Source organism: Perognathus longimembris, chromosome 1 (genome assembly GCF_023159225.1).
Source record: "Perognathus longimembris pacificus isolate PPM17 chromosome 1, ASM2315922v1, whole genome shotgun sequence".
NCBI classification, from domain to species: Eukaryota; Metazoa; Chordata; class Mammalia; order Rodentia; family Heteromyidae; genus Perognathus; species Perognathus longimembris.
In genome coordinates this window covers 14102340-14125867 of record NC_063161.1, presented here as the reverse complement: position 1 = coordinate 14125867, position 23528 = coordinate 14102340, and the positions used below count along the sequence as shown (strand labels likewise).

At 40.2% G+C, this 23528-nt stretch overlaps 1 protein-coding gene and 1 long non-coding RNA gene across 2 annotated transcripts in view; one reads left to right on the top strand and one right to left on the bottom strand.

Moving 5' to 3' along the window:
• The first annotated feature begins 11167 nt into the window (after positions 1 to 11167).
• On the top strand, positions 11168 to 13201 carry LOC125359373. Its single transcript, XR_007212545.1, has 2 exons — positions 11168 to 12135; positions 12488 to 13201. It is a non-coding gene; the product is annotated as an uncharacterized LOC125359373 (long non-coding RNA).
• A 705-nt stretch (positions 13202 to 13906) lies between these two features.
• The window catches only part of Pah (phenylalanine hydroxylase), a 57672-nt gene continuing 48050 nt past the window's right edge, over positions 13907 to 23528 (bottom strand). Inside the window, exons 9-13 of the mRNA XM_048357067.1 lie at positions 22369 to 22425; positions 19729 to 19824; positions 19070 to 19203; positions 16599 to 16714; positions 13907 to 14495 (exon numbers count right to left, since the gene is read on the bottom strand). Coding sequence (XP_048213024.1) covers positions 14452 to 14495; positions 16599 to 16714; positions 19070 to 19203; positions 19729 to 19824; positions 22369 to 22425 — 447 coding nt within the window. The 3' untranslated portion in view covers positions 13907 to 14451. The remainder of the gene's footprint in view (positions 14496 to 16598; positions 16715 to 19069; positions 19204 to 19728; positions 19825 to 22368; positions 22426 to 23528) is intronic.

Here is a 23528-nt window from a genome sequence, read left to right as displayed (position 1 = left end):
AGGGGGTGTTATAAGAGACAAAAAAAACCACCAAATGGCCTGATCAGCAAAACTGGAGCTTTAAAGCCAGGAACACGTTGGGTTGGATTCTTACTTAGTCAATCATCTGACTGGAAAAAATTAGGAAACTCATAATCAAAACTCATAAGCCAAAGAATTCTCATTAGTAAAGTAGGGAATGTATTATATTTCTTCTTCCCCCTTTTCCACTGTTATCATCAAATAGTTGTGCAAAGGGGTTTCAACCGAACATATCCATGTATGTGTACAATACACTCTCACTCACCCCTTCCAACATTCTCTCCCCACATCTGCCCCACCCCCCTCCACTCCCCCACTTTCCTCTATCGGTTTTTACATATGTACGTTGTATGTAATGACTGTATTTGCTCAACATTGCTCTTTCCATTCAAGGGATGCATTCCCATTTCTATGGAAATCCTCTTGGAGTTAGAAAAGATATAAAGTGCCTAATAAGATGCCCCAATTTGTGGAATCCATTGATTACATAAATGGAAGTCATTTTCATCATTAATGTCCTTGCCTGCCTTACAGAGGAATCAAGCCATGAATGCTGAGTTGGAAGGGACCAAAATATCCCTCCCTCCCTCCCTCCCATGTCAGAGGGCTCTACAAAGCCCGTTGAGAAGAATTTAAGAACCCTGGTGGTACTTCCGGTTGGCTTAAGTCTAGACATACAACAATGTGCATTTGGCTCGTGTACCATTAAGGTGTTCATACACATTTCCTGAATTAATGCTCAAAAGAATCCATGTAATAATCATATTATTACTTTCATTTACACGTGATGAAAATAAGCTTGAAAAGCACTAATCAAGCCAGTAGTCGTCAGTAGCTCATCCTTGGCCTCCTAGCTATTCAGGAGACTGAGATCTGAGGATCACCGTTTGAAGCCAGCCTGAGCAGGAAAGTCTGTGAGAGTCTTATCTCTGGTTCACCACCAAAACCAAACAAACAAACAAACAAACAAATGCTGGAAGTGGAACTATGGCTCATGTGTCAAAGCTCTAGTTTTGAGCAAAAAAAAAAAAAAAAAAAAAAAGCTCAATGACAGAACCCAAGCTCTGAGTTCAAACCCCAGGATCAGCTAAATGAATGCATGTATGGAATTCGTCCCACCCATCCTTATCTTAGAACCTCCATCCTTAACCCTTCCACCATATGGATTCAAAACTTGGCTAAAAGATGCAGGTGTGGTGACACATACCTGTAATCCTAGCACTCAGGAAGTAAGTCAGGAGGATCTTGAGTTTGAGGTTATCCTTAGCTACGTTTTAAGACCTTATCAAAAAAAATGAAAATAAACCCAACAACCAAAAACAAACATGAGCCAAAAATTCCCTATGTCAAGTTGCTGTTGAATTATTGACTCAGTAAACTACCCTTCTCATATGGCAACATACAAGAATCACTTGGGCTGCTTTTTAAAAGCTCTCAAAGCCTGGATCTCACTGAGAAAGATCCTGATTTTAATTGCTCTGGGGTAGATGAGTCTGAGCCATTTCTGACTTTGGGGTGAGTCATTAGAGATAAGAATCTCTTGGGCTTCCCTGCCTGGGCTGGTTTTGAATCTTGATCCTCAGATTTCAGCCTCCCCAGTAGCTAGGATTACAGGCTGTGAACCACCAGTGGGCTCAGTTGTTTGTTGTTCTCTTTTTTTTTTTTTTCTTAATTCCCAACAATTCTAATGTGATGAAAACCAAAGGCAGGCCTCCTCGCCCTTTGTGGTAGCCTTTAGTCATGGAGCCTCTTGGAGTACCTTAGGGACCAGGTTTGCTTATCTTGGCATGTAGCTCCAAACTAATTAGCTGATCCTCCTACACTAGGCAATAACACATTGTGTAAATTCTGACTGGGGATGCACCATTTTGCATAGATACATGTGGTTTTTCATGAAGAGTATTTTTCTCTATTACAAATTTCCTTTGGAAAGATCGCAACACCCAAATCTCCTTTTCTTACTCATCATGTGGTGTTAAAAAAAAAAAAAAAGTCCTGAAACATTTCAAGGCAGCCAACAATACTCAGTAAATGACACTGTGTAACTGGCTTAGGCCTCATTAGGCTTGCCCTTTCTGGCCTTCCCGAAGGAACAGCCACTTCCCTCGCAGTCCCTCCTGGGAACAGATTTCTTCACTTTTCCCTGAAAAGGTCAGGACATCCGCCTTTCCCTGAATCCCTCATCAAGCATGGGATGGCTCAGCCCTTTGTTATCTTTGCTTTGCTCCCTGGAGGAAGACTTTTTGCTTTCCAAATTAAAGATGTCTACAATGTTAGACAATTTGTATCTGAAAAGGAAACAACAATTTTGTTTTGAGCAAGGATATTATTGTTACAGGGTTCGAGGGAGGAGATTCCACATCCCACTCAGAGACAGTCTCAAGCAAAAAGATGGGAGAGCAAAAAGCGAACTGACCGGCCAAGAACATAGTGTAGATTCGGGAGCTGACTCTGTGACCCAAGACAGTCCTCGAGGTGGGGTTTATGAAGGTAGAAGAGTAGCACAGATGTAGGGGGTTGATGCACGGGGTAGAGCAAGCAACAAACAAGTTAAGCAAGCCATTTACAGAAGCAGAATTTTGGGGTCAGGTTGACCTAATAATCAAGATGGAGTCAGCTCTACTCCCCCAACATTTCCTACCATGTTTCCCTAGTCAAGATGGAGTCAGCTGTACTCCCTACAACAGAGACCAACCTTTCCCTTTCTCTTTTTCTGAAATGCAGTTTGGGGGGGGAGGGTAAGCCCCTCCCCCCACCTCTATTGTCCAGACCAAATGGATTTCCTTTCCCATTGGTGCTCAGTATTTCAGCTGTTTCTTCATAGGCACCTTTGTCCTTCTCAACTCTGTCTCAGTTTGAGTCTAGTGACAGCTGTGCACTTGGTGGTGTTAGTGGCTCCCTTTCACCGTAGTTTACACAGTGAGCTTGACTACCTTTAGATGTGGTCCTTTGCTAGTCAGCTGTGAGTGGACAGTTCCCCTCCCTGATTGGACCAGGGTACTTTGGGGAAGTTTTCTATACTCAAATATCTGTGCAGATGCTCTGTTGACAGCTCCTTACTCTCCAAGCTCAAGGCAGTATTGGCTTTACCACTGTTAGCAGTCCACAGGTGCTGCCCCATCTCTGGTCTGTGTCTCTAATCTTGGTCTATGCTTTATCAATAGTAACTCACATAAAATATGTCTTATTATTTTAACAAGGCAGCTGTTTTCTGCTGGGACTCTGACTAAGACATTATGTGAATGACATCTCTAGCTTCATGGCCTACATATTGATAAGTTTAACCTAGTCACAGTGTCCCACAAATCAGTAATCAGTTCAGAGACTTACAGTTAAGGGAATCAAGGCATGGTACTCCATTAAAACTACTTTGGGCCAGGTGTGGTAATCCAGGTATCTATAATCCCAACTAGTCCAGAGGTAAAGATCAGGAGGATCATGTTTTGAAGCCAGCCTGGGGAAAAAGTTAGAGAAAGGTCATTTTTATCAATAAGCTGAATGGTAGTGGTAGTATGTAGTTGTAATCCTAGCTGCGTGGAAGACATAGGAAAATCACAGTTCAAGACAGAACCTGGGGGATAACACAAAAGACTCTTATCTAGTTATCAATCAATCAATCTATACCCTCCTGTATAATTAATATAAGATCTTAAAAAGAAAACTTAAAACATAAAAGGGTTAGAAATACAGCTCAAGTAGTAGAACACTTGCCTAACAAGTGTAAAGTCCTGAATTCAAAACCCTATTACCAACAAAAACAAAAAACGCTATCAAGGTGAACACTTGACTTTCATCATTCAGTTAGATGGAAGAGACAAGGGAAGCACTTGACCTCAGCTTCTGCCAGAAGCTACCTCATGAACAAGACAGAGGAGTTATGGTCACGAAGGCAACACATTGTAGGGCAGAGCCCAGAATAGTGGCATAGAGTCCTACTTGTCATATCCCTGGGTGGCCTTGTATGGGAAATTGTAAATCTCCTATGAGTTAATCCTATTTTTGTTTTCCTTTCTTTTTTGCTTGCTTGTTTCTGAGTTTTATAATTTGCTACTGAAAGAACCACTACCTCTGCAATTTTATTAGCATTTATTTGTGTAGTACCCACAGGATTTTAAGCACTTCCTTTGCACTGTCCCATTTGGTTTTTTTCAATGGAAATGCCATTGACTATAACAGCAGTAAAGCTAAGGAAACAAGTAATAGTGTCAGGCACTATGCTCAAAACACCTTAGCTACAAATGTTGATATGGCTGATGACCACACCAGCACTACTCAGCAGGCACTACCTATCTTCCCATTCTGATATTAAGTGGCAGGGAAAGGTCATGGTGGTATTGAAAATACACATCAAGTCACCCAGATGGTAAGTGACAAGGCTGAAATTTGAACTCTAATCCCACACTGTTCTTTATTGCTACATTCCATCACACACATATACACATATATCAAATAGAGAAACTGGAATCCTGAGAGCCAGATTTAGTTAAAAGAAGAGTTAGGACTCATGTTCTGGGCTATTTTCCTCCCAGTAAGCTTTCCATTCAGGTCTTTTCTAATCATTTGTGGAGCCATTAAAGTGAGTACACGCTATGCCTCCAACCTTAAGTGAACTTGAAAAATGCTTAGGGTGAGACTCCTCCTGGGGGCCTCTAAATAAGGCTTTACCGGAAGTCTAGACAAAGTCTTCTACTTTTATCTCAGATATTCCCTAAGAGAATTTTTCAAGACAGATATCCCTCACATATATTTTAAGTGATAACTTTAAAAGCAATCATATAACTCAAGCAATATGAACTTTTACCCTACTCTATTATTAAACCAGAAGGTTTAAAATGTACAGTGTTCTGGTATTTTGGGTTTTCCTATTGGTTCTCTTTTACTGAAAACAAACTACAAAACACTTCTAAAGTGTATTAGAAAAATGATCAAAAATAAGGAAGTTGGACATATTATATGATACAATATTTAAATAAGACTGAAAATCAGCCAGCTACCCATGGTTCATGCCTGTAATCCTAGTTACTCAGGAGGCTGAAATTGCAGGATTATGGTTTTAAGTCAGACTAGGTAGGTAGGAAAGTCTGTTTGACTCTTATCTCCAATTAACCATCAAAAAGCCAGTAATGGAGCTGTGGTTCAAGCAGTAGAATACTAGCTTCGAGCAAAAAAGCTCAGGGATGGCACCCAGGCTCTGAGTTCAAGTCCCAGTGCAGGTATACACACACACACACACACACACACACACACACACACACACACACACAATGAAAATCATACCTTTCTGTCCCCTCTCAACAGAGTCAATCAAAAAACACATTTTTAAAACTTTTTTCGTGCATAATTCCTGTAATTAACTCCAACTCTAATTATTATGAGAAAGGCCTGATTGTAGCCATCACTCAAATCCTTCTAAAATTTCAAGTCTGGTTAAGTACAATACTAAGCCCAAGGTATCTGTAGACACTTGGGCAGTTTAAATCACTTTGCATGTTATGAAGAGCCAGATGTCGGTAGCTCATGCCTATAATCCTACTTACTTGGGAGGCTGAGAATGGAAATACCTGTTTAAATCCACTTCAGACAAGAAAGTCCAGTGGATTCCATCACCACAGAGAGAATCTAGATGTGATGGAACACTCCTGTGATTCCAGAAACCACAGGAAGCTCAAAGTAGGCAGATTGAGACTCAGGTGCAGGCATAAGTGGGAAGCAACACCCTATTTCCAAAATAAGTAGCAAAAATCAAGGCTGAAGGTATGACTCAAATGGTAGGCCACAAGCCTAATGAACTCGAAGCTCTGAGTTCAAATCCCAATACTACCCAGGAAAATAATTATATATGTAGGTATGTGTGTATACATATATATAAATCCTTCATATGTATGTGTGTGTATATATATATATATATATGAGGAATTCAGTTAGTACTCAAATTATCATCCCAAATAGTTCATAATTCTGTGCTGTCTTCTCCTTTAGGCGGATTTTTGCATCTTTGACCACCTTGTGTGTTCTTAGGCTCATGTCTGCCTCAAAGGAATAAGGCAGATCTAGATTGTGTGGGGTTTTTTTTTTATATTTCAGTTGTGTATCTATTTACATGACAGGAAACAAGAACACAATTCCATAAATCCTCACTTTTAAGGACTGGAAAATAGTTGGCCATGGAATGGTTTTCAGCAATTTGTCTTAAAATTGTTGACGGTTTAATAAAAGTGTAACTTTATTTAATGATCTCTAATTGTTGGCTTTATGAAATTTAGAGTTTTATCTAAAATATCTTTGTACCATGTACCTTCCAAATTTAGCAGCCAATTTGGGTGTTGGTTTCTGCCCAGGTACATATCAGTATTATTTTCTTCAGTAACTGGCAGGTATATTACACCAATGGAGACTTTTCTAGGGCTTGATTGCATCTCATTCCAGGGGACTCGAGTGTTCCTCATAAAGTATAAGAAAACATATTTTACAAGGAAGCCAGTGATCTGTGTGAAATCTTATGATGAAGGCCAGCAGTTTGTGTGTACATGAGAGAGAGAATGATAGTGGAATATGCACATTTCTTTGAAATGTGTAGAAAGATATTGACTTTTAAAATAAAAGTGTGTGTGTGTTGCTGAGTATGGAACCCAAGGCCTTGGGTGTGCTAGGCAACCTTCTACAAATGAACTACTTATGTTATTTTACTTAGGTTTATGTTATTTTACTGCAAGTAGCCACTGAAATCTGAATTTTTTTTTTTTTGCAATTTGACATTTACAAGACCCTAGCCAAAATTGTGAATGACACTTTTAAAATACAGAGATATTTTATATCCTCACTTTTTCTTGGAATTCCACTCTCATTTCATATAATACCACGGCATTTATTACAATGCATTGTATTTATTCCTCAAAGCATTTTGCTGATCTTTGCAGCAGCATAATCTGAATACAAATGGAAAAAAAAAAAGCCTATCTTTCAAATCTGCTCTGGCTTACAAGATCCTAAGAGTTAAAATATTCCCTGTGGTTCAAGTAGTACTTGAAAATATTCTTGATATACAATTCATGATTTTTGTAATTAAAACATTTTATTGTAAAGGTGATGTACAGAGTGGTTACAGTTATATAAGTCAGTAAAGAGTACATTTCTTTTTGAACAATGTCACCTCTTCCCTTGCTCTCTCCCAGTTTTTCTCTCCAATCCCCCCTCACAAGTTGTATAGTTCATTTTCAGCATAGTATCTAGCAAGTACCACTGCTGCATTTATTCACCCTTTTACCCTCCATTTCTGTGTACCTTTACCCTCCCAAAGACAGATAAACAAACAAGACAAAAAGAAAACAAAAACAACAGCAAAGAAAAATTTTGATTTCCATTTCCTGGAATTTGCAAATTATGATTTTTCAGCACAAAATGCACTTTAATTTGAAATGCATCTAAAAATTAGCTAGATAAGTCTTTTTTAACCCGTAATTCATATGGAATTTATGGTTTTCCTCACCATTTTCCCTTTAATTGTAGAGGCTAAGAGCCTATGGGAGTTCACAGTTGTAAAATAAATGATAGGGAGACGCCTCTCCTAGACTTCTGGGACAGGATGTAAGCATTATCAGAACACTATCAAAGCACTATTATTCATCAACCTTTCTTGTAAGCACCCATTTGAAAATTTGTTTTTATTTTTAATGTGCCAGAAAGGTTGGAGCTAGGGAGACTTACTTCCCTAACTGAAAATTGCTAGGACAACTCCAGGAATTCTGCTTTGAATGAAAGATTAGAAGTCAGGAAGCCAGGCATAAGTGGCTCAGGCCTGTAATCCTAGCTACTCAGGAAGCTGAGATCTTGAGGCTCACAGTCCAAAAGTGGAGGCTGTGGCTCAAATGGTAGAACAGTAGCCTTGAGCACAAAAACTCAGAGATAGTACTTTGGCCATGATTTCAACCCTAGGACCAGCATACACACACACACACACACACACACACACACACACACGTAGCTGGCTCTGCTGGCACCGGCTTCTGAATCCAAAGAATAACTTTGATTCCAGAGCAAGCAACTTAATACCAGACTTTTGCAGCCACAGTAACCACTTCCACCTAGGCCAGAGAGCAGAGAGGAGCACTTATTTTCCCTGGTAGGCTCTCAGAAAGCTTGTTACTGGTATAAATATAGTACTTCATTTGCATAAATGACTGGCAACACTGGTAATAGGGGCTCTGTAATTGGGCAAATACAAGCCCTCATTTGCATGAGGGGGCTCTCAGGATAGGGGCAGATGCCCTCCTCACATCCCTTCTGATTATACAAACAGGCTACTCAGCAGCTTATTTTGTGAGCAACTGGGAGATGCCTTTCTGAGATGCTTTCTAACACTGCAACCTCAGGTCCAATAAAAAGTTTTCTTGAGGGCTCTTCCTTGCCTACTATCATACCTATAGTAGCCAAGGACATAAAGAAAAGACGAAGAGAAGCAACAGCAGAGAGAGATGACAGTAGCAGTAGTTAGGTCAGCATAGGGCCTGACCCAACACCAGAGTGGACAACAGTGAAGAGAGCCAACAGTGAAAACGGGCAGTTAATAGGCAGTTCCCACAAGAGCAGAGCCATCTGCAGGAGTTACCTGGGTCACAGGAACTCATCACACTTAAGACAACAGAGGCAGCGGCAGCAGGAAGGCCAGATCAGTGGAGCCAACTCATGGTACCTGATGCAGAGCCTACAGCAGGAATGACATCAGGGCCAGCAGCAGCTGACTGGGGCTTGCATGATTGGTGGGAACCACAGGGGCCCACCAGGGCCAACCAGGAGTAGAACTTGCATCAGTGACCCAATCAAGGCCACAGCCTTGAAAAGAGTTGACAGGGCAATCAAAATCTCTTTGGGACAAAACAGACAAGAGGAGTTGATGGAGCACTGGGCCGAGAGTGAAACTGCCAAGATCCGTGGGGAGGTGGATTCTCTGTGGCCTCTGCTCTGCATCCCATCCTGAGGCATAAAAGAACGGTAATACTTCAGACTTTCATCCGCTCACAAGGAATAGGAGAAGGAGGAAGAAGAAAGGTAGGGGGTGACATTCACCAGGAAGCTTTATACTCATAACTAGACTTATGGGATTGTAATCCTTTTTGTACGACGACTTAATAAGAACATTTTTTTTTTGGAAAAAAAGAATACAACCACCTGATGCTGCCTGCTACCATCTGTTGCTGCTGCTCTGCACCTACCTGCAAAGAGCACAAAATAACTGAAAGAAATTTTTCTGGCCTACCTGCAATTTCCATGTGGGTAGAGCAGAAGAACTCTAGCCAGCAAGTGACAGAGGGGTTTGGCTTTTCAGCCATTCAGGCATGCTATGTTTTGTTATGCTTGGCTTTTCTTCTTTTTTTTTTTTTGCTAGTACTATAGGAGATTAAGCTTTGCACTTGCAAGGCAAGTAATCTACCATGAAAGCCTCATTCCCAGTCCACCATTAATTCTTTCCATAAGCTTCGGCCCTTTTCTCCTTCTCTCTTGTTCTACTTTGTGAATCTCTATAATGTGAATTTTAGCATTTTTGATGTTGTTCCATACATTCCGTAATCCTTCATTGCTTTTTGGTCATCTTCTTTCACCTCTTTGTATTTTCAAGTATCTTGTCTCAAGTTCACAAGTTTCACTGCTCAGTTTGTCTCAGTGTTTTCTACTGCTTCTTTCCTTTTATTCATTGTATTTTAACACAAGAATTGTTGTTGTATCTTTTTATTGTTTCAGTCGGTTTAATTCCTCTGATTTTGTTATTTCTCTGATTTTGTTGAATATTATCTTGCTTTCTTTACACTCATTTGTCTCTCTTGAAACAATTATTTTTTATTTCTTTGCCAGGCAATTCATAGATTTCCATTGCTTTGGAGCTGGTTACTAGAAAATTACTGTGCTCTTATTTTTGTGGTACTGTGGTTTTTGAGGGCCTTATGCTTGCAAGGCAGGTACTCTACCATTTGATCCATGTCCCCAATTATCTTGTAGATAGGATCTAATGCTTTTCGCCCAGGGTTGGCCTCAGACTTCAGTCTTTCTACCTATGCCCTACCTATGCCTGTCACATAATTGAGATTACAAAGATTACCACCACTTGGGTTGTCTGTTGAAATGGGTGCTCATTAACTTTTGTCAGGATGGCCTCAAACCCCAACCCTCCCAACGCTATCTCCTGAGTAGCTGGGATTACAGGTGTGAGCCACCACACTGTGTTCTTACTTTGTAGTGTTATATCCTTGCTGTTTCATGTTTCTTATTCTCTACAGTTACTGTACCTGTTAATCCTCCTTTCAGAATTTAGACTTGTTTGATGTGTGAACTTGTTCCCCATGGGTGAGCATGAAGAGAAGATGCTGGAAGACTAGGGAGCAACACCATAGCTCCAGCGAGGGTGCAGCCACATGGTCTTCATGCTCAATATTGATGAAAGCTGCAAGGATACTTTCCATGCCAATGATGGATAATGAGAGCCTTTGAGATCTATTGAGTGGTTTAATCTCTGGCAACATACTGACTTTTTCACCCACTAGGGATGCTGTGGTTAAGAAGATCCCTTTGGGCATTAGGTCCCACTTGTGAGCATGCTTACATTGGTAGTGGTTATCAGTCCATGGCACTTGTGCTAGGAGCTAGGGTCTGAGGTTTAGGTATGGAGCTACTAAGGAATCCCAAGAAGTGTTTGGGGGGAGTTATCCATCATGATGATGCTAGATCAGGCCTCTGGAAGCCTCAGAAGTGTGGTCGCAACCCGGCTGTCACCCATAGCTCTCTGTATTCTTCTTCGTTCCAAGCCATTTCCAAGTAGCTCAATGCCAGAAATACGAACAAGTATCCATGAGGTGCTCATTGTCCAAGTTCCTCGTCAATGCCTTACAACAAGTTCTTAGTGGGTCCATCATCTTTTCCAAATCCATCACCATAGGAAACTACTTGGAATATATGTGAGGTGTGTGTGTGCAAGTGTGTGTGTGGGGGGGAGAAGATAGGTATCCTACTCTACTACCTAGCTAATGTCAACCTTTTAAAAAATGTACATGGGTTTTTCTAGTATTTATTATTGTTAGTAGAGAAGCATCCTAAACAAATATTGTTAGAGAACAGTCAAACAATGACAAATAACATTTTATGGAAAAGTCATGTTTATACTTCAGAAGTAGAGTCCTTCTCTGCAATTACTTATCACTCTGCTCTTATTATTTATGGTGGGGAAGGGGAATTGTGGTTGCTGCAGATGAGAAGACAATCTGTGTCTTGACAGATATTAGAGTTCTTACCAGCACTTATTGGACCTCCAGTAGGTTATAGGTTTTGAAACATCATGGGAAATCCATTAAAAGGCGAGACTAGGCATCTATTTGTGGGAGGTGCAAACTCTACTGGAAAGATCACAGTTTTCTCTCTTTGTAAAATTTTATAGGCTTTCTAATCTTGTCACTTCTGTGGGTTTTTTTTAGTACTGATAGGAAAGTCTGCTTTTAGGATAGTTCAGCCTCATTATGGACAACTGGGCAATATTTCACCGTAACAACTGGTGCAATATTTCCCTTTATTTGTTAAACAAACATTTGCAAACACTACAGTTATTGTTAATCATATAAATACAAACTAGACATACTCTAATGTGTAATTTTTCAATGGTTCAGAAGATAAAATTGTGGTTTTTTTTAAAAAAAACTTTTTCTTATAAAATAGTTTGTGAGATAATCCTCACTACATTTCATGCCATGCTGCCCAATCAGAATAATTTTACACTGCTGAACACCTATTACATGCTAGTTGCAGAGATAAAACTAAAGGTGTATGCTTTCATAAAACTGATGTTTTATTGTAGATTTGTGAGAGTCCAGCTAAATGATAGAACTTAGAAACCTAGAATTAAAATTTAGATTCCTTCCTTCCAAAGACATACTGATTTACTTCTTGTTTGTACATAGCAGGATCAACTATCAGCGAAGTATAATGACCATTTGTAGAAGATGGCTCATTAGTCAAATCAAATAGTAATATTAGCATATTGAAAATATTCAATCTCATGTGTAGAAAAAAATATCCACAAGCTAAGCAACATGTTGTTACGTTACAACTTCCAATTTTATCTTTCATTCAGTCAGTGTATCATTTCCTTTTGGGTTTCGGGGTTTTTTTTTATTGTAATGCTTTTTATTTTTTTTCTTATTTATTGTCTAAGTTATGTATGTACAGAGAGGTTACAGTTTCATACGATAGGTCTTGGGTACATTTCTTGTACTGTTTGTTACCTCCTCCCTCATTCTCCCCTTCCCCCTCTCCTTTCCCCTCTCCCCCCATGAATTGTTCATTTGGTTTACACCAAATAATTTTGCAAGTATTGCTTTTGGAGTCGTTTGTCTTTTTATCCTTTTTCTCTCGATTTTGATATGCCCTTTCACTTCCCTAGTTCTAATACCAGTATATACAGTTTCCAGTGTACTCAGATAAGTTACAGTTCATTTCCTTTTGGAGAGAAGATCTTGCAGTGTCACTCAAACTGGACTAGATAGACCTAACTCTCCTTCGGTCTCTACCTCCTAAGTGCTTCAGTAAATTATTTCTCTCAATGAAAATCATAACCCTAAAATTTAAACTCAAACATATTAGGTAACATATTTAATAAGACTAAGATCACTATTCAAAATCTCTACCTAAATTACTGTCTAATATTTAGATTCCAGAGACAATAATTACTTTAAATGTGAAATAGGGGAATATAAAGGTAGTCCCTTGGCAGAATTTGTGGTGTATAGAGGAATATGAGGTCCAATTCTACTTTTTAAATGACTGGGTTCTAAAAGATGAAAAGATAAGCAGACATGAAAATCCAAACTCTAAAGCAAGGAACCTCAGATGCATGCATCCAGGCCAAATCACTCTCCTCTTACATGATTTCCTTAAGCAGGCTCTCTTTCAAAATATTATTGAATCAAAGACAGCTACATAATGGCAGCATTTGAATTGTTTGTTAAAGCTGGAAAGACCAGAATTTATAGAGTATAATTCCCTCATTGCTACAAAAAATACTGAAACCCACAGAAAGAAAGTGACATTTCTAAGGTGACCTCTTTGATCAGTAGCAGATCAACCACTGGACATCAGGATTTCTCAAACTCAATGAGCTCATAGATTTGCCTTTGAGTGGTTTAAGAAAGAACCAAGAATACCCCAAAATGCAGACCCTTGGACCCCATCCACAAAATTCTTATTGGTGGAGAGATGGGACATATAGCCCATGTTGAAACTGCAGGTCATCTCAGAACCACACCTGAAGAAGCACTATGGAAATCCCTTAACTACTAGTAACTATTTCCAAAAGATGTAATTTAGACTAAATCATAGCATTAAAGACTGGTATTCTCCCCACTGTGTCTCAGATATCCCTGTGTTCACATAAATTGCCCAATCAATAAAAGTGAAAATCAGTCCATACATAGTCATATGTATGGCTGATTATCACAATGAACCCCTACAATGGGCTGGACATTTGAGCCTTTAATTACTCTTTTGTGCCACAAAATTATCCAGCCCATATATTTCTAAGGCAATGAGAAGAATATTTAATTTCAAGAAGCATTTGAAACTGTACAATTTTATAACCATAAATAGACATGCAACATAAATAAAAGTCTCGCTTTTGGACTGGGTTTGCTGCTTAATTATGCATTCACTTATTTATTCAATGAATATGTACTGAATATCTTCCAATTATGTCATTAGCTAACATCTGCTGAAATCATAAATGTCTTCAAAATGTTCCCCAGACTTGACAAATAAGTGCAAAATGGCATTGGAAGTTGTGGGGACCAGGTGGGAAGTTCTAATGTCTCACACAGCAGTACTTATGATTACAATAAAATATATTAAATGTCTTATATAATGTTATAAAACTTTATTGTTTGCAACTATTTTAATGGTTCTTAAATTAAATGAGATTTACATAGGCACAATAGCAAAGCAGTAATTGGAATCACAGTTAATGCAAATAGAAATTGAACTTCTTAGAATTTGAGTAAACCACAAAGTTCAAGTCCAATGAGTATCAAGTGTTTCACATTTAATCTTATATGTTCTATTAGGAATTTTTGTAGAAGATAATAAGAGCATATATAATGCTTCACAAATTTTAATTAATCTGAAATGTGAATGATTACAATTATGACTACATTGAGAGTATGAGATTCTCATCTCTAAATCAAGGCTGACTAAAATACCCACCATTATGCTCTGGTTAAATATTAATAGACTGTTACTTTGGATTATTTTGATTCATTTGGTGACCTTTCATTTTGTTCCAGAAAGGACTTAAAGCTGATATTTCAATGCAAGATTTTTCTGTCCGAATTTTTACAGACACAAGAAGTAGTTAGATTTCTATCTGAAGATTCTCAGCTGTAAGATCAAGTTCTGTTGCTGAATTTATTTTATTTTCTGGAGAGCATTGCAAAGGATTCCAACTTCACCTGCAAAAAGAAAACCATTCAAACAGGCCATTAGTATAACAAAGAAACACCCTTCAAGTACAGAGTTCTACTCGGGGACCAGAGGTACGCACATATCAGCCAGGTGTCCCCCTTCACTTCAAGATATAGAATAGGACTGAAGTAGTTGTAGTATTTTCCAGGAAGTGCTGGAGCTATTAATGTGATTGACTTCCTCTTGCTATAGGCTGTTTCTAGTAGGACGTAACAGCTTTCTCTGAGCTCTATGTTTTACAGGCAAATCCCAACTCTTCTGTTTCTTTTATATGACCATCCACAGAAGCCTTAAGTATCTCAGTTGCAAAACCTAAAAGTGTGGCTTATTCAAATCTTCCATGCAGGAATCACCTGAAATTTTATTACAAGTACCAATCCCCAAAATTTTGCACAAATGTAGTGCATTTAGTCTAGGTATATAACTCCAGGTTATTACATTTTTCTCCAATTTTCCAAGTGATTCTGCTTGAGAATTCATTAGTTTGATAATATATGGTCTCTGCAATCTAGTAGATTGTCAGACCCATGAACTACTGTGGCGAAGAGTATTCACATGGCCAAGAGCCCCAGAATATAGACTCTTTATAGGAAGAGAAGAGGCCTTACGGATTGATGAGAAAACAAATGCGAAAAGGTGAGGAGGCATAATATAAGTCACATAGCCTTCAATTCCTAAATTTGTTATTCTGTGATTTAGTGGCTCACACCTGTAATCCTAGCTACTCAGGAGGAAGAGATTTGAGGTTTGAGGTTTGAGGTTTGAGATTTGAGGCATCATGGTTTGATGCCATGACTGGCAGGAAAATCTGCAAGACTCTTATCTCCAATTAACCACCAGAAAATTGGAGTGGGGCTGTGGCTCAAAGTGGTAGAGTGCTAGCCTTGCGCAGAAAAGCTCAAGGACCATGCTCAGGCCCTGAGTTCAAGCCCCATAACTGACACATAGCCACTTGGAGTACTTGGTTGAATCCTTCAGTGAGAAACACACCTACTGCAGGTCAATGTGTAGGATAAATTCTATTGGGGGTGACTTAGCTTTAGGAATTTTCAAAAATGCTGTATCTAACATGGAATGGTCATTATAACCAGCCAGTTATATAACCAGCCAGTTATATGTGTTAGAGGAAATATTAGAGGCCACAAGCAATATTATAAAAGTGGTCACTGACATTTTTGGATTCTATTTGGCATTTTGTAAGCTAGAAACTCCTGTCTGGCCAAGAATGTCTCCCTGTCTCCTTACTTTGGGTGATTCATCCATTTATCTAATAGTTCTTGAATTCCTGATAGAATTCTTAGAAATAGGGATAGGTGCTGAGGATTTGACAGTCAACCTGACATGGCTCTCTGATCTGGACTAGTTGAGAAGACAGACAAGTAAGCAATTATAAAACAATACAATAATAAATCCTCTGTGAGAAGAGTCTGTAAGAATGTGAAAACATGGGAAAGACAGCCAAGCCAGTCTTCCTATAATAAGAGAAGTCTATGCAAGATTTAAGGAGCGATTTGCTCTTGGACAACTCCAAGTAGGAAGGGAAAGAGTGTTTCACATAGGAAGAACTGTGTGGGGAAAGGGGTGGAGAGGGGGTTGGAAACACTGGGTTGACCAGTGTTGTTGGAGAGTAATTTTAAAGGCTAGAGAGAGAATCAGGTAAGGAATAAGATAACATAATGATTTTTAAGGGCAGTTATTATAATGTGCATTATCAAGGAAGAGTAGGAAGGAAATAGACAAGCTACTTGGGACTAGACAAAATGAATAAAAGTCTAGCTTTTAGGAGAAGGAGATTTTAAGGAGACTGGTATCAACTGTACACTACAGGAAAAGATTTTGAGAGAATGGCAGGCCAAGTTGAAAAGGGGATGTAGTGGTAGGATCTCAGATGAAATCAGGGGAAAGAGTACTGAAGGCAACAGTGACTTTTTATGCTCAGTTCTTCCCCAATGAACCTCCCTGGCTTATGTGTAAATATGTTCCCTTGGCTTAATATTTAATAAATTTCTTCTTGTTCTTAGAACAAAGGTAAGAAAATGCCCTCTGAGTCTAGGTAAACCTGGTTTTGTGGGGAAAGATAATCTACTTACTGTTGATGGAATCAGCCAAAATCTTCAGCTGCTGGGTATTGTCCAACACCTCAACTCTTTGGGTATATGGGTCATAGCGAACGGAGAAGGGCCGAGGGATTGTGGCAGCAAAGTTTCTAAAAGCAAGACCAAAGGCTTGGGTTGAGGGCACCATTTGGAACAAAGAAATTCTCAGCATTTCCTTTAGCTTTTCACCTCTAGGGACTTCTGCAACCAGGGCTGAGAGATGGAATGGAAGGTTTTTTAAAAAATTTATTTATTGTTATCATAAAGGTGATATACAGAGGGGTTACAGTTACATAAGTCAGGTAATGTGTACATTTAGTTTTGGACAGTGTCACCCCTTCCCTTGCTTTCCCTCAGTTTTTTCCTCCTGTCTTCCACCCACAAGTGGTACAGCTCATTTTCAACATAGTGTCTAGTGAATACCACTGCTGCATTTGTTCACCCTTTGCCCCACCATTTCTGCTCCTCCCCCATCCCCTTACCTTCCCAAAGACAGATAAACAAGACAACAAGAAAAGTAAAACACCCACAAAGAAAAAAAAACCCATGTTTCCATTTTCTGGAGGTTTCTTTTGATAAGTATCATTTTATATGGTCAGGTTATTCCACCTGAACTGTGGCTCACAGTGCTAGAATGCTAGCCTTGAGCAAAGGAGCTCAGGGACAGCACCCAGGTTCTAACAAAAAAGAAAAGGAAAATGGAATGGAGTTGTAATGAGGTCACCTTAAAAGCTTTTGCATGTCTACATGTATGCAGAAATTCACATATACACAGGAATCACTTAGCGCCAAACAGACAGAAAGAGCTTATAACAAAAGCTCAGAATACATTAAAGCCACAAATTCTTATCAATAAATGAGATGAAAAGGAATCTAGCCAAAAAATGCTATAGGAAAAAAATACCTTGGGATTCTTAACTCACAGTGCCAGGAGGTAGTCAGCTTCCGGGAGCTGAATAAAATGCTGGTAATGACATGGAACATGGACTGAGTACCTCTTATGTTCAGCCCTCATTACTTACTCTAACTCCCTTACAACTATCATTCCTGAACTAAGTACTACTGCTCACTGCTCAGCTGATTCGCGAGGTAGCTGGACTTAATATTGCAAAGGCCAAGGATGTCCATTTGTTACAAAGCTGGAAAGGAAGCCCACAGTGTGATTCTGGCCCGTGTGCTTCACTTTCTGACTTTCCCCCCATGCATTATCCCTGGCTGTCCGAGGACTTCCCTCTTTAGGGTCTTCATGGGGGACACCAAGAAACAGCATTACAAAATATTCCAAAAACATAACAATATTATTTCTAAACTAGTCCCTAGTAAAAGAAGACATTTGTAAGCTAGGTGGCAGTGGCTCACACCTATAATAGTAGCTATGCAAGAGGCTGAGATCTATGGGTCAGAGTTTGCAGCCCGCCAGGGCAGGATAGTCTGTGAGATTTTTAACCTCTACTTAACCACCCAAACAATTGAAAGTGGAGCTGTGGCACAAGTGATAGAGGACTAACCTTGAGTGAAAAAGCTCAGGGATAGTAGGGCCCAGGCCCTGAGTTCAAGTCCCAGGACCAGCATGCATGTATGCACGCACACACACATGCACACACATGCGCGTGCGCACACACACACAGTAGCATAAAGAAGACAATTATCAGGGAGGAAGTAATACCCCTCAAGTTTGGCAAAAGTAGTACCACAGCTTTCCAAGTATGGCTTGTGCAATGATGTACAATACACACCACTTCACAATTAATACACCTGACTACATTACTACAGTGAATTGACTTACTATATCTTGTCTCATGGCTTTAGGGCCCCTTGACTGTATCATTATGCCTTGTATCTGATTTAATTATGTACTGTGTTGCTCATTATGGCCCTAGGAGACATCAGAGCCTCTACCATGTGTATGCTCTAGTGCCCGAGAGTCTACTGAGGTTACATCATCTAGATTTGCAGATGTATAAGCTATGTTGTTCATACAGCATTGAAATCACCCAATGATATGTCTTGGACATATCCCTACTGCCAAGCAATGCATGGTTATAAACACAGGAGAGACACAAGGAAGATTAATCTTGAGTGAAGACTTAAAGTGCTAAAGCAAGTTAGGTAGCTGTCTAAGAGAATCAAGTGGTGGAAATACTTTACAGCTTTGGGAGATTTCTCTGGTTTTGTGGTAGGAACTTTGGTAGCCAGCACAAAGAAGAACTCAGAGACTGAATCTGGTGTCTGCATGGAACTACTTTGAACCAGATGGCAAAATTGCACAGGGTCGACATCTTCATCCCCCAACAGACAATGGTGAAGAATAAGGGTGGAGAAGGCCGAGGGAGGAAGTCTATCTGTCACACAAAGTTGCTGTGAGCATTGGAATTCACTGTCCCAGCCAACCAGCCACAGGTCAGCATCACCAGCCCATGTCAGGAGATCCACAGAGCCAACAGCCCACCTTGGGGCCATCTTACCTCACTTTCTCCTTGGCATCACTGAAGCTCTCAGCCACATAGTAGATGGGTTGGAACTCTGTGACAGTGTACTCTTGGACAGCTGTCTTCTCTAGCTCCAAGGGGAGGAGCTTTGGTTTGTCTGACAAGCAGTACTGCAGGTAGGCAGTGAAAAGTTTTCAGTCAAATCACAAATCCTCACTCCCTTCTATATCCCATAGACTAGCATCTTTCATCTTACCCTGATTCTTCCACAGTCCAGCCCCAATATAGAAAACTATTTTACATGAATTCGACTGAACTCTTCACAGCTCAACTGAGGTGTACAGCCCAGGTAGAAAGTATAAATGAATTTGGGGGCGGGCAATAAGTAGAATCTGTGGAAACGAACCAAATATTTTGGCATGTGTTTGCACACATACAAGGTTCTATGCACAGGTCTACCTTAGCATTGGAAGGCCCTACCCACTAGAACCCTGTAGACTAGCAGCTGATTTTCTACCTCTAACACCACACCACAGTCATGATCAAATCATAGCTGCTAAGGTGCAGCTACTGGCAGGATGTTTCCTAGTTTGCATCTCCAAACATGTGCAAATAGGGCTTCTACAGAGTTAAGACAACAGTCTCCCATAGCCACCATTGGAAAATCAATCCTTGGTTTCTGTTAAGAGTCATACCTGCAATTCACCAAAGGATGACAGGAGCCCAGCACCATAAGCCTTTATGGAGTCTCCTTGCTTGCAGAGCCCAAATTCCACAGTAAACCAGTAAATCTATAATGGAAAGACAAGGTGAGGACACAGCTCAAGAAAGGACAAGGCAGAAGACACTCAAGGAGCAGTATTGCTTAGGCAGGAGTCTGTTATCTTAGTCTATGCAACCTGGGGCATTTCTGTGTGTTCTGTCTTGCACTATTCAGTCATCTATTGAATTAAGAATGGTAGAGTCAGGCATTAGTGGCTCATGACTGTAACACTAGCTACTCAGAAAGCTGAGATCTGAGGGTCATGGTTCAAAGCCATCCCAGGCAGAAAAGTTCATGAGACTCTTATCTCCAAAAAATCTACCCAGAAAAAGCCAGAAGTGGTCTGAGGCTCAAATGGTAGAGCGCTCGCCCTGAGCACAAAGAGACTCACAGACAGTGCCCAGGCCCTGAGTTGAAGCCCTATGATGGAAAAAAAAAAGAGAGAGAGAGAGATGGAAAGCACTCAAGGATATAAGGAAGCCTCCCCCAAAGATAGTCCCCCCAAATTCCTTTGTCTATGTTGGGAGTGCCTCCATTCCTTTTGCATTTTTCTCTTGTGTTCTATTCTTAAGATGCTCTTTAATTAGTAGGGCCTAGGCAGGTACATCCATCAGTCCCAGCAGTGGAAGGTGGAAAATAGGGAGCTGCATAGTAATTGAATCAGTGAGGGGCACCTCCATTCTCAGTGTTAAGACTTGGGGTTGAAACCAGCCACTGTAGAGTGTGTGTGTGTGTGTGTGTGTGTGTGTGTGTGTGTGTGTGTGTGTGTGTATTCTTGGATTTGAACTCAGGGACTAGACACTATCCCTGAGCATTTTTTCTCAAGGGTGATACTTAACCACTTGAACAATTGAACCACAGCTCCACTGCTGGCTTTTTGGTGGTTGACTGGAGATAGAAGAGTCTCACAGACTTTGCTGCCTGGGCTGGCTTTGAACCATGGCCCTCAGATCTCAGCCTCCTGAGTAGCTAGGATTACAGTCATGAGCAACCAGCATTCAGTTTCCAAGTCCTTTTCCTCTTTGTCCTGTGTGTGTGTGTGTGTGTGTGTGTGTGTGTGTGTGTGTGTGTGTGTGTACCAGGTCTAGACCTGGGTCCTGTCACTGAGTTTTTTTGCTCAAGACTAGAGGTCTACCACTTGAGCCACAACTCCACTTTCAATTTTTTTAGTGGTCAGTTGAAGATACTGGTCTTTTGGACTTTCCTATTCGGGCTGGCTTCAAACCTTGTTCTTCAGATCTCAAACTCCTGAGTAGCAGGATAACAGGCATGAGCCACTGGTGCCCAGCTTAATATCCTTGTAAGTGAGAGGTTCTATCCAGCTTTTCAAGCTCACTGAAAGCTGCTTCTTGTAACTCTTCATTCAACTAGCATTTTAAAACTCATGCTGACCCAATTTTAGTTCTTTAGACTCACATGACATACTTTTGAGATGGGCAGGATATAAACTATCATATCCATTTTTAGAGATGAGGGAACTAAAGCCATGTGTCCAGCATCTCAGAGCAGATGGTCAGTGGAAAAAAACACCTGGAAGTTTTTAACCTTTCTGATGAAATGGTGTAATTCCTTTGAACAACTAACTTACGTTTTTAACAAAATGAATACCAAAAAGCTGGAACATGTCTTGTGGGTGGGGGGAGTGAGATAAACAAGAGAAGAGACAGATGAATGGAGAGAGGAAGGGTGGGAAAATGTAATCATAAAATTCAATGTATATATGTGAAAATGGAACTAGGTAGCTTGAAAGAATTGTGGGATTTGATGATATGGGGAGAATGATGAAAACTGTATTTACATATTGACACGTTGAATCGAAACCTCTTTATAGCAACTACCTAAGGCTAATAAACAAAAATCACTGTCTAAAATTTTGTGAATTCATAAACACATAAACTGAACCATCTTAATGAGAGACTTGAATTCATCTGTGGTCCATAACATAACACACACACACACACACACACACACACACACACACACACACACACACATATATATATATATATATATTACAAGAGACATGCTGAAGGAAGAATGAGGACGAGTGTGCTGAAACTGGAGAGGAGCATTAAATAAGGAAATCACCTGCTGGGCAGATTTGCTGCTGCCCTAGCTGCGACAGATGAGTGTCCTCCAAGATACACAAGGAAGAAAGTGTTTGGCAAGAATGAAAGGCCCAGTCCCACATCTATTTCCTGTCTGAGAAAGGAAAGATGCTAATGCTGGCTCCAGAGCAGAGGTCAGAGGCATAAATATTCCCCCTTTGAAAGTTATGAATCCAGCCCACTTCCTAATGCACTCCATTCCAGTGAATTTCCAGGGCTATTACTATAGCCTGTTGGTATTTCTGAGAATACTCTCTATTTAAAACTATGTGCAAGATATCTTCATGCTGCCAGCTTAGGAATCAAACCATGACAGGAAACTCAATGTGGGAAGTTTCACTTGGACAAACGTCACTGGCTACATTCTGATTATTTTGTGCCAAATGGCCTGACTTCCAGACAAGAACCAAGGATCATCAGCCCACAGCCTCTTGTCTCTCTATGGCAGAAGAGACTTAACTTACCGTAGCGAGCTTTTCAATGTACTCATCAGGTGCTCCCAGAGAAGCCAGGCCGATCTCCTGCACACAGAGAAACAGCATCACTGGTGCAGCCCAACCCTCACCTTTACCTATGGCATCAACCTGGTACTTGACCTTAGGAAAGCGATGAGTGGCCAGATTCATTCAGCACGGCCCATCTATGCCTTATGTGTTTCTGCAAGTCTCCCCTCATCAAAGAATCCTACGTCTCTACAGCAGGGGAATCATGTCTCTGTTTCTTTGAACACCTCATAATTGAGGAGGCGGAGCTACCTACAAGGAAAGTGACCCTCTCATGATCCTACAGTGGGTTAGCAACTTGAGCACCATCTCTTGACCCCAGCCTAGTAGTTATTCTCCCATGCAATTCAAACATTCATGAACTATGAGAAAGTACAAATTATGTGCCATGAAAATCCCAGAGGAAAATACAAGGAAATGATATGGACATCTTTCTAAGGCAATACATATCTGAGAGTCTGGAACACCATAAATCACTTCTCACCAGTCCAACTACAGAATGCCTGTTGTGATCTTTTCTTTCACAGCATTTGTTCTATCTCATCGTGTGTGTGTGTGTGTGTGTGTGTGTGTGTGTGTGTTGTGTATCTTTCCAACTACTTTCATTCATTCCCAAACTACTTAGTGAATGCCTCCTATGTGCCAGGCAATATACAAAACTGATAAACATTCCCCACCTTGTAGTCTATACTAAAGACAGACAATAAATAACAAATGTACATAACTTTTGAACACAGAAGTGGACATAACTTGATTTTTATCATACAAGACTCTGTCTGTCTACTGTGTGAGAACAGACTGTGGGAATCAAGGGCATTGGTAGGCAAAAACAAAAGTGTCCAGGATGCCTCCAGTCTGAAAGCCCGAGTTGTAAAGGGGCCATTGTGTAGTGAGACTCAAGTCCTGGCTTTAGATATTTTTTCAATGTTTAAAATGACGTATTGCCTTGGGACTGTACAGTTGAGACAGACTATCTCAGAGTTGAGACAGACTGTCTGAAAGTTGAGATAGACTATAAATAATAAGCATATACATCATATATATGAGATGATAGGATTTGGGGGAAAATAAACCATGGGCTCTAGGGACAATGGGTCCTAGGAGTTCTAGAGAATCCACAG